The following is a 12,176-nucleotide window of genomic DNA, read 5'->3' on the forward strand; positions in this document are numbered from 1 at the left end:
GGAGATAGAACAAGGAAAAATGGGATAATGTTAAGCTTTTGATATGGAGATATTTCCAGGTAGGACTAATTTGAGTATGTTAGACATGGCATCCTCAAAGGAGAATGAAAATCCTTCAGTTGCTTTATGTTTAAGGCAAAGCTTTAATCTTTTAAAATTAGGCACCTCTTGTGAAGTGTAACATTAATAAAGTTCTTTGTGTTCCCTAAGAACCTTACCTTTGTTTGATAAAAATATTTTCTCTCTAGAACAAATTGGAAAAAAGAAAGCATTTTTTTCTGCTTATGAAAGTAATACATATCCATTTTTAAAAATTTGGAAAATACAGAAAAGCACAGAGAAGGTATCACCCAAAGATAACTACTGATTGCATTTTAGGTATATATCCCACATTGAACAATTAGAAGTCCTTTTTCTTGCTTTGGAGAATTCTATTCTGGAAGCTAAGCCATTTGTTAATGAGTAGAGAGGAGCAGCATAAGAATTCGTTGCTGGCCTTGCTTATCATAGAGAGTAGAGCAGAACTGGAAATTAAGCCCCCTCCATCCCTGCCCAGATCCCCCTACCCCTTCTGACCCTCATTTCCTTGCTGCTGGGGGTTATAGCCCCCAAAAGAAACAGATGGAGGGAAGATAAAAAGCTAAAAAATAATGCCTTTAGAACATGCATAATCTTAAGGCTCTAGGTTGGTTTTACACTTTGTTGTTAATTAGTTTCTCTCTCTCTCTTTTTCTCTCTCCTTCTTTCTTATTACCTCCTAAGTCATTTGAAGAAATCAATGAAAGGTATATAAAACATGGCACAATGTAGTGGCGACTGAGAATAGCATGACTGTATGCTTTATTTTTAATATTTTGATGCTTTCTAGAAAATGAGCTGCCAATTAAAAAATACATACATTGACTGAGCTACTGAATTTTCACTTTTAGACACTGTGCTTTTAAAAGCTAAATGACAGCTTTGAGAGAATATTGCATGTGCTTTAGTTAAATAACAATTATAATGTAGATTTTTAACTGCTTCCTTGAGATGTATTCTGTATTTTCAGCCTAATCTGGACCATCTTTCTTGTCATTGCATATAGAATATTTTGTAGATACTTAGACTTACTGGTTAAATATGAGCATTTGAAAGAATCATTCATTTATGCTTTGAGTAATTTTGACTTCTGCAATCTTAATGGAATGTTCTCTCAGTTTCTCTTCAAACGATAGGCATGCATGTATCTTCTCTTTCTTCTCAGCTAATCTAAGTGAATCTTCCTCTTTTGATTGTGTTTTGTCTTTGTTGCTGCTGTTAACACTCAATCTAAGGGATTTTTGTCATTATTTTAAAAGGCAAAACACTCAACAAGAAACTAGGAAATGTCTATAAAAACACGTACCATCAGATCTGTGTTTATCTTTTGGAGCATCTGATGTTGAACTGCTCATACTGATCTGACACATTTTCCCTTTCGCCACAAAGCAAGACCTGAGGACTTTCCTACTAGTTGAGCCTAATGTTCTTATTATTTCTATCCCTTTGATGTACATTTTTTAAAATTGTAAATTTGGTTCAGTTTACTTCAATGGCAAATTGCAAAAGAGCATAAAGCAAAATAAAAAAAAATTGCGTTTGTGTTATATTAAAACATAGAAACCTGATTTTTTTTTAGATAATGAAAACTGCACAGATGATTCCTGCTTACCTTTAAAAACAATCTATGCAACAGAATATTGCTAATACGTTTTAAGAAAATAACTTGTATGTTAGTACTGGTGTTATTCAATAAGGGTTTTTATTACAATGGCTCTGTCATAAATCAAATTACCCAGGGAGCTTTAAAAAGTGCTGACGCTTGAATTGTGCCTCTTGTGATTCTGATTTAATTGGGTTGGGATATGGCCTGGGCATTTTTAAAGCTTCTGAGGTGATTGTAATGGGCAGACAGGGTTGAGAACCTCTGGCGTATAACAATCCATCCTCCAGTGCACTGGTTCCGTAAACATGTTATGCCTGAATTACCTGTGAGGTTTGTTCAAGGAAAACGCCTGGAGTCCCACCCCAGATCCACTGCAGGAGAAGCCAGGGTGGGATGATGGGTCTGCATGGTTACCAGTCCTCACACAGGAGTCTCAGGCACACAAGGTAGGTCTGGAAACTCATACCCAGACCTTATTTCCAGTTTTCTTTATTTTTTAAAAAAAGTATACATTTCTCTAAGTATTATTGAATTTTGTCTAAAGAGTAGATGGATTTTTATATTACAGTGCCATTTCATATACACTGGACAGTGTAGATGCATTATTTGCTTACTGATATTTCATCTACTCACTGAACATGCTGATTGGCATGAAAATTTGGTGAATACAAAATAGCAAACACTTTGACCTTCAAAAATGCTATAGTACATTTTTATTTTTCTTAATGTTAGGATGTTAACTTGCTAATATGAATTGGCATCCATTTAATTCTAAACACCAGTTCTTTGGTTTTGTGCTTGAACTTGTTCATCTGTGTGTCCTTTTAATTAATTTTTATTTCATTGTCCAATTGACAATGGATTAATCTTTGCTACAGCCGCATGCCACCTAAAGGAGAATACACGTGGGTAACTGTTATTTTTCTTGAAGAAAAAAGACAACAAAACTTGGGATTTGGTGAAGAAACACGAGCAATTAATGAAAGCCCTTTTAGACACGCACAGGGGTGTGTGGACATGCGCACACACCTGCAAGCGGTAACGCTTGATTATTTCACCAGAAAGAAGACTCTCAGGTCCTCAAGACAACTTCTGCCTCAAAGCCTCAGTATTATTGGTGTTCTTTGCCATAATAACTGTTTATTATCTGGTTTTATTTTTTTTAACTTGTTTCTTCTCCCTGCCTTCATATGATATCTCTAAAGGCAGTGCTTGTATATTAAATTATTTTTCTCAACACTGAAAACACTTAAGGAATGCTGTCAAACATATTTAGACTCAATATTTGCATATTTTGGAAAACACATTTGCTTAGAAAATGCTGGTCTGTTAAGAAGATGCATTTACTTTTTCTCTCTCCGGTTCACTTGTTTGTGTTACAATAATGAAAAAGAAGGAGAGGCCCAACCATTGTAGGACCTGCCCTTAAAAAGATGCTTGCTCATCCTTTCATATACAGATGTTAAAATCGAACAGGGAAGTGTGTCAGGGAAAACTCAAACATTCCATTTGTGTATCTACACCCAGAACTTTTGCGTTACAGAAACTCCCCCACGTAGTCAGTTACGTGCCTTGATTAGGCTCGGTGAACGTGCTAGTCAGCACTATTCCTTAATTCAGAATCCGTCATCTCCACCCTCTGCCTCCCCAAAGCCTTCTTTTAGGCCCGTGGTGTCTTCCCTCACCCAGAGCATTGTGGGCTTCTCCCAACCCACTTCACTAATGCCTCTGGTCTGCGTAGTTGCTCTGGTCCTTTCTTAGACTCATTCAGGGATATTCTTCTAAACTTCCCTTGTGAAAACACTCCTGTGGTTCTCTTTGCCTTGTGAGATAAAATGGAAACTCTTGGTAGATATGAAAGTCTTTTCACAGTCAAGCCACAAACCACCTTTCCATTTGTTCTTTGTCTTCAGTTTGCTGGTTCCCAAGGTAGCCCCTGGGTCCCTCTGGCTCCTCAGACTTGCTGCACCTTTCACAGCTCTCAGCCTTTATTCAAGCTGTTTTTCTGTCTGCAACACCCTTCCTTCCTTTCCTGCCTCAGAAACTCCTATTCATTCTTCGAGACTCAGCCCAAATTTCACCTCCTCTTTGAAACCCTCCTGGAACCATCTCTCCTAAAATCAGATGATAGTGTATTTTATTATTTTATTATTCCTAGCAATAGTAAGCATAGTGGGCACTCTTTAAATATTTCAGTTATATTTTATGATCTTTTCCCCTCACACTGATTAAAACATTTACCAGACCTGAGATCCTGATATTCTCATCCAAATGAAAGTATCCTCTATTCATTCCAAATTTATTTGTTAAAAGCTTATTGTGTGCCAAGTAACACAGCACGGTATGGTGGTGAACAAAACAAAGTCCTTTCCTGCATGTAGATTATATTCTGGTGAAATAGAAGGACAAAACAAATAGGTTGTGATAAGTTTGAGGAGGTAAAATTCAACAGAGTAAAGGATATTAGGGACAGGTTGTGCTGTGTGAGTAGTGTACTCTCTGAAGAGCTGACCTTTGAACAGAGATGCAGTGAGGAAGGAGCTATATAATATCTAGGAGAAGAAAGTTCCAACAGCAAGTGTAAAGGCTCAGAAGTGGATCTGTGCTACCCAAACCAAAAAGTCCACGATAGTGAAGCCAGTGGAGTTCCTCGAACCTGGCTTAATTGCTGGTATATATTTCTAGCCTCCTTTGAGCGAGATGCACAGAGGAGAGCTCCTAACGAAACTTAGGGCCCCTCATGCTAAAGTGGAACGGTTTTACAGTCTCTCCTTCCCCCTTTTCCTCTCTTCGGAATCAACCTGTTTTATTTTTGGTTGTTTTGGTTTTTTTTTTAAAGCCCAGGTTGTATCTGAAGACAAATGCTAAGAGTTAGCATCCCTGCTAAGAGGGTCTTGAGTATATAAAAGCTGTTGACTTATAAACTGTGGTTTGTTTAGTCTTTTAAGGATTTATAGGAGCACCTGGGTGGCTCAGTTGGTTAAGCATCTGACTTCAGCTCAGGTCATGATCTCACAGTTGGTGAATTCAAGCCCCGCGTCGGGCTCTGTGCTGACAGCTCAGAGCCTGGAGCCTGCTTCAGATTCTGTGTCTCCCTGTCTCTCCCTGCCCCTCCCCCACTCGTGTGTGCACTCTCTCTCTCTCAAAATAATAAATATTAAAAAAAATTTTCTAAAGAATTTATAGACTTTATCCTCCTTCACTGTTGTATCCCCAGTACCAGAACAGTGCCTGCCACATAGTAGGTGAACATAATTTTTGAAAAACTAAATAACTAGAAGCATAATAGTGAGAGTTGAGAAAAGCAAGGACATCACAGAGTATGTGAATTTCCAGAAGGGCTGTCCACCTTTATATCCTTCCGGAAATAATCATTAGAATATAGTAATAGGACTATTATATTAGGACTATCTGTTAGGACTAACTATTATAATAGGACTCTCTATTAGGACTAAACTTATAGATGCAAAATTGGGACTGTATAACTTGATGGAATCTATCTGGTTTGGGAATATAGGTATGCAATTTCTAATATTAACCAGTTATAACCAAAGAATCCTAGAATAAATAGATTTTAGACATATATTTTCTAGACTTTGAAACAGTTTAACTCCTTTTTGGATACAATGCCTCAAAAAAAAAAAAACCCACCACCACCACCACCAACTTTATTTTAAACAGTTATTTTCATTTTGTATGTTAGTAATTTCTTGACTTATGTAGAAATGTTTTTCCTCCTATGGTAGGTTGCTGTCTGCAATGGAGAACACAGCTTCTTTAGAGAAAATGCCTGCTGCATTTTCATTGTTTGAACATTATGATGACAGCTCAGCAAGAAGTGACAAGATGTTAAAACAAGTGGCTGGTAGGAATTTTAATATATTAATTACCTTGTTGAAATCTGGCAGTTTTTCCTTGTTTTTTTTTTTTTCTTTTGTAAAGGTTTTTTTTTTTTTATATAAATACAGTGGACAATGTTATGTTAGTTTCAGGTGTACAACAATGATTCAAAAATTCTGCACATTGCTTGCAATGTGCACCCGGGTAAGTGTATTACCATCCATCACCACACAATGTTATTACAGTGTTATTGACTGTGTTCCCTGTGCTGTACTTTTCATCTCTGTGATTTATTTATTTTATAAGTAGAAGTCTGTACCTCTTAATCTCCTTTACATATTTCACTCATCCCCCAAATCCCCTCCCTTCTGGCAACCACCAGTTTGTTCTCTCTATATTTATGTTTCTGTTTCTGTTTTTGTTTGTTTACTCATTCTGCTTTTTAGATTCCACACATAAATGAAATCATATGGTATTTGTCTTTCTCTGTTTGACTTACTTCACTTCACCTAATACTTTTTAGGTTCATCCATGTTGTTGCAAATGGAAAGATTCTGTTCTTTTTTATGGCTGAGTAATATTCCATTATATGTATATCACATTCTATATATATATATCACATCCTCTTTATCCATTCATCTGTCAATGGGCCTTTAAATTGCTTCTATCTTGGCTATTGTAAATAATGCTGCAATAAACATAGTAATAAACATATTACTGTTTGTGTTTTCTTTGGGTAAATACTCAACAGTAGAATTCCTGCATCATATGGTATTTCTGTTTGTAATTTTTTGAGGAATCTCCATACTGTTTTCCACAGTGGCTGAGCCCACTTACATTTCTACCAACAGTGTACACCAATATCCACAATCTCCACATCCTTGCCAAGACTTGTTTTTTCTTGTCTTTTTGATTCTACCCATTCTTACCAGTATAAGGTGATATCTCATTGTGGTTTTGATTTGCATTTCCTGATGATGAGTGATGTTCAGCATCTTTTCATGTACCTGTTGGCCATCTGTATGTCTTCTTTGGAAGAATGTCTATTCAAGTCCTCTGCCCATTTTTTAATTGAATTATTGGTGTTTTTTTGATGTTGAATTGTGTAAGTTCTTTATATGTTTTGAATATTAACCCCTTAGATATATCATTTGAACATATCTTCTCCCATTCAGCAGGTTTCCTTTTAGTTTTGTTGATTATTTCCTTCACTGTGCAAAAGCTTTTCATTTTGGTATAATCTGAATAGTTTATATTTGCTTTATAGTTTTTGTATGTAAGGAAATATAACTGGAAAAAAACCTCTTAGTTGTAAAAATTTACAGCTAGATTCTGAATCAAAGCATAAGACTAGTGTACCATTACAGTTATAATCTGCATTTCCATTTGAACCTTTGTGACTGTCTTAGAATATCAAGGAGATAGGGAGAAGGAGTGATGGAACCAAAGGTCTCATCTTTTTTTTTTTTTTTCTCTTTGTAAAACAAGATTTCTCTCTCTGTCTTCTAGAGATTATTTGCTTCACTCCAGCAGTTAGGTATAGAAGGAAAAATAAATCAAATATTTTCATATGTGTTGAATAGATTTTTCCTTATGAGTGGTTTTTCTCTCTTCAACTGAGCCACTGCCCCCTTTTTTTCATACTAAACAGATTAGTTAGAGAACTACCAGCTCAGCATCATGCTCTGTGGCCAGGAGCCTCCTACTCAGCTGTCAGAAGCATCCTGCTGGCTCTTTAAAATATTTTTTAATGTGCTATTTTAACAAACAAGACAATGAAACTTATTTAGATTTCCCAAAGCTGCTGTGTTTCAGTGAAGTTACCAAGTTTCACTTACTGTAAAATGTACTCACCTATCTTCCTTAAAAGATGCTATATTCCTTCTAGACCACCTTAAAGACAGCTGATGTTTTTAAACTGACAATTAATTTACATTCCTGTAGGAACAATTTTAGTTTAGTAACTAGTAAAAGGCTTTTTCTGTGTCTTTTAGAAAGACCCAAAAAACCCATCAACCTTATATAAAGTGCAAAATTCGATCATTTATCCTAATAGATTTTATCCATAAATGTGTCACACAAAAGGGTGTTTTTTGGTAGTGTCTTTGGTAGAGGCATTGAAATAGAGCAGTGAACTATTGGTGGGAATGTAAACTGGTATAGTCACTCTGAAAAACAGTATGGAAGTTCCTTAAAAAATTAAAAATAGAGCTACCTTATGACCCAGCAATTGCACTACTAGGTATTTATCCAAAGGATACAAAAATGCTGATTTGAAGGGGCACACGCACCCCAATGTTTATAGCAGCACTATCAACAATAGCCAAATTACGGAAAGAGCCCAACTGTCCATTTACTGATGAATGGATAAAGAAGATGCAGTATATATAAAAAAAGGAATATTACTTAGCAATGAAAAAGAATGAAATCTTGCCATTTGCAACAACCTGGATGGAGCTGGAGTATATTATGCTAAGCGAAATAAGTCAGTAAGAGAAAGACAAATCTCATATGATTTAACTCATATGTGGAACTTAAGAAATAAAACAGGTGAACGTAGGGGAAGGGAAGGAAAAATAAGATAAAAACAGAGAGGAAGGCAAACCACAAGAATCTCTTAAACACAGAGAACAAACTTAGGGTTGCTCGTGGGGAGGTGGGTGGGGCGATGGGCTAAATGGGTGATGGGCATTAAGGAAGGCACTTGTTGGGATGAGCACTGGGTGTTATGTGTAAGTTATGAATCACTAAATTCTACACCTTAAACCATTACTACCCTATATGTTAACTAACTTGGATTTAAATTTTAAAAATCCCAGCAATTAGAGCGGTGATTGGAAAGTAAGAAATTCTGATTAATGAAGTAGATTGTTTGCTTTTAAGGGATTCATTAAATGTTGTTTTTCATGTAAAAGGATTCTTTTGAATATCTGATAGGCAATGACAGGACATCTAATATATTTTAGAGGCCACAGGGTTAAATTGTCACAAAGTGTTAATGATTTATTCGGAAATAGGGCGCATGGCAGTCCCAGCAGTTCTGAGCTGTTTATAGGGAGACTGATTTCTGAGAGGAAAATGCCATGCATGGTGTGTCTGTTTCATAGAACTGGAGCCCAGGGTGTTGACTTGCTGCTAAATAGTTTTTGCTCATTTGTGATCAGTGATGCGTCTCAGATGTAAAATCTTTGCCTGATACCTGAAAAGTTAATCTGATCATACCCTAAACCAATCAGAAATCCTAAGGAAAGGATGTGACTTTTCTACTGGGAAGTGGAACAGTCCCTAACACTCATTCCACACTTACATGATGCCATGTAAGGGTACCAGGGAGACTGTTAAGCATATCCTAGCATCCAATCTCACAACAACCCTAGGAAATAGGTTTTGTTCTTATTCCCATTTGACGGGTGAAGACACAGAAGGAACAGAAAAATGTCTCTCATATTGCCCTAGATACACAGCTACTTGAGGGTAGGGGGTGTGTGTGGTGGGGAGCACTTAGGCTTCAAGGTCTTCATACTTGAACCACTCCTCCACACCAGAGAGGTGAAGCACACTGCTGTAGCAGGAAGGGTAACCAGAGATTAGTGACATCCAAGGCTTCCTTGACTTTGGCTCCTGCGGACTTTTTTAAATTATTATTTGTGGTAAAATACACATAACATAAAATTTACCATCTTAACCACTTTGAAGTGTACATCCACATCCTGTATAACTATCTCCATCATCCGTCTCCCAGGTTCTTTTCATCTGGTAAAACTGAAACTCTGTATCTACTGAACAACACCTCCCCATTCCCCCAGCTCCCCGGCCTCTGGCAACCACCACCCCACTCCCTGTCTCTATGAGGTTAACTACTCTACATCCCATGTATAAGTGGAATCATACAGTATTTGTCTTTTTGTGATTCACTTATTTAGCATCATGTCCTTAAGGTTCATCCATGTGTCAGAATGTCCTTCCTTTTCAAGGCTGAATAATATTGTATTGCATTGTATTACATTGTATTGTATTGTACTGCGTTGTATGTGTTGTATTGTATCATATTGTATTGTATTGTGTTGTATGTTTATATCGCATTTTGCTTGTCCATTCACCTATTGATGTCCACTTGGGTTGCTTCCAATTTTTGGCTGTTGTGAATAATGCTGCTCTCCTGGGAAGAACTAGATGGAATGGGAATCTGCATCTGGCCACACAGGTCCTGAAGTCTAAGTTGATCTGATGCTTAACTTCCTGAGTGTGACAGCTCTTTATGGGCACACTCCATCAGGAGGAGGGAATCCATGGGGTGATTTCTCTGCCCAATTCCTTAGCCTCCAATAAAGAAGCCTTAAAATCTCATTTTGTATTTTTTTTTTTTTTGGCATTACTCCTGTGCAAGTTTATTCCTATAGAAGTGTAAACAGAGTTGCTGACATATGAAATCTCAGTCTCTAATATTCTGCCACATGGGAATTGTAAATCCAGCCATAATCGTTTGATTATATCTATGGAATATTCTTATTCTCTTTTTTAGAGTACTTTGAAAAGTAAAAGTATTTCCTGTTTTTGAAAAAGAATGTTTTAACTGTAATAATTTGGGGGGAAGGAACACATGAGGTCCAAAATCATTCCTAGCCCACACTCTTTGTTTAATTCTCTACAACTACTTCTTCCTTAAAATTTGGTGATTTGGGGGGAGTAAATATCACTTTTTAAGTTTGTTATGCTACCTGAGAGAGATGTTTTTGTAAACATGTTGTCATTTTTATTTATTATTTTTTAATTATTTTTTAAATGTTTTATTTATTTTTTATAGAGAGAGAGAGAGAGAGAGCATGAGTTGGGGAGGGGCAGAGAGAGAGAGACACACATACACAGAATCAGAAGCAGGCTCTAGGCTCTGAGCTGTCAGCACAGAGCCTGACACGGGACTCGAGCTCACAAACCATGAGATCATGACCTGAACCAAAGTCGGACGCTTAACAGACTGAGCCACCCAGGCACCCCCATGTTGCCATTTTTAAAAGCAGATATAGCTCAGTGTAAAATTCATAGGAAAAAAGAAAGGGAGATTTTCATTGTTCATGCCTCAAGGAGTTCTCCTACACTGTTTCAAAGGCAATTGACAATGGTTGAAGAATTCTGCCTGGCTTTTCAGTAAACCTAGGTAACATGAAAATTTACTGAACTCCATTTATCCGGATGAACTCCTTTAGAATGTGACACTGATTTCCTGCTGGGAAGACAAACAGGAAAGTCAAAGACAGTGTATGGGTCTCTGAACCATTATCATTTGTTGGGGAGGTGCTCTGCCAGGCAGGCTTCTGAGTTTATTAAGCATGGCTGCTCAGCCTAAGTTTACTCAGCATGTCTTACCTCTGTAGACCCTCTGTGATATACCAGATGATGGATCCTCGGTTCAACTCGCATCTTCACGGGCTTCCTACCTTCTTCCCTCCATTGTCTGTGCTGCTGCCAAGGCCTTTTTGCCTTTTGAAAATTTAGCACTGCTGATATGTGAGAGAATCTACTAAGCACTTAATGTATATATGCTGGTTACAACTAACCTGGGACGAAATGTTATTATTATTATTGTTGTTTTCCCATTTTAAAGATGGGGAAACTGACACTAAGATAACACAGCTAGTAAGTGAGGGATCTGGCATTTAACATCAGGCTCTTCTTTGAAGCCCATGAACTTGACCACCCGTTTATCCTGCTTCTAATTTTTCATAATTCTGTACTTCCTCAGCTCTTTATGTTTTTATTGAATCTTCGATTTGCCTCTTTTTGTTCCATCCCTTAGACCATTTATTTTTTTTCTTGTTTTTACCCTCTTGTTGAACTAACCTTTGTTGTCTTTTCCTTCGGTGTTGACTTTTAATAAAGTAATCTCATAAGACTTGGCCCATAGTATTTCAGTAAGCTTCTCTCTCAGGAAATGTTGACTGGAAAAAATAACCACAAAAACAAATTTAGAAGCATAACATCTTTTCAACTATAGGAATAACCTTTTCCTCTAATTTGTAAAATATGTTCAGTGCTTTTGTATCTCAAAATTTTGGAAGACAATTGCATTGGAGCTTGATTTATGGTGTTGTATACACTGTTAATGTTCAATATGCATAATGTTAACTTTTTAAATCTCTGTGAAAACTCTTGAGAATATTGTCTGAATTTAAAATTCAGAATAACAGAGTTATGTCAGATATCTAAACCTTATCTTTGAATCAGTTAATAGTGTACTTTTTCTTCTATGTAATTTTAATATTTTGTTTAATATTTTAAAAAATATGTAGGTATAGTCACATTGGAAAGAGAAAATAGAATATAATTTCAGAAAGTGTATTTTGATATTTTATTCATACAAGTCTTTTCTCTGTTTTGATCATGTAGCAACTAAATCTCAAAAGGGTTTTATTTATCTCTTTTGTGAACATAGACTCTATGTAGAAGGATACAACATTGGTTAGGTAGCAGAGCAACTCAAGTTTTTGTTTTGAATGAAAACCATATCATTTGATGCATCCTCTAACCTGTATACATTTATTACTCTGAATATAGGACCACAGAGGAGTATTTTCAAGTGATCATATTTTGGGGTCTATTTTTATTTCTACGTGGATATAAGCACACATATACAAATGGATAAAAAACATTTTGG

At 36.5% G+C, this 12,176-nt stretch overlaps 1 protein-coding gene across 1 annotated transcript in view; it reads left to right on the forward strand.

Annotated features, from left to right (window-relative positions):
- Positions 1 to 12,176, forward strand: part of CMYA5 (cardiomyopathy associated 5) — an 89,451-nt gene that overhangs the window by 49,426 nt on the left and 27,849 nt on the right. The window contains exons 6-7 of the mRNA XM_047070448.1: positions 763 to 785; positions 5,431 to 5,549. Of these exons, the coding sequence (XP_046926404.1) occupies positions 763 to 785; positions 5,431 to 5,549 (142 nt within the window). The remainder of the gene's footprint in view (positions 1 to 762; positions 786 to 5,430; positions 5,550 to 12,176) is intronic.

This window comes from Lynx rufus, unplaced genomic scaffold (genome assembly GCF_022079265.1).
Source record: "Lynx rufus isolate CCGP_SWC_20201006 ecotype Redwood Valley unplaced genomic scaffold, mLynRuf1.p SCAF_1, whole genome shotgun sequence".
In the NCBI taxonomy this organism is placed as follows: domain Eukaryota; kingdom Metazoa; phylum Chordata; class Mammalia; order Carnivora; family Felidae; genus Lynx; species Lynx rufus.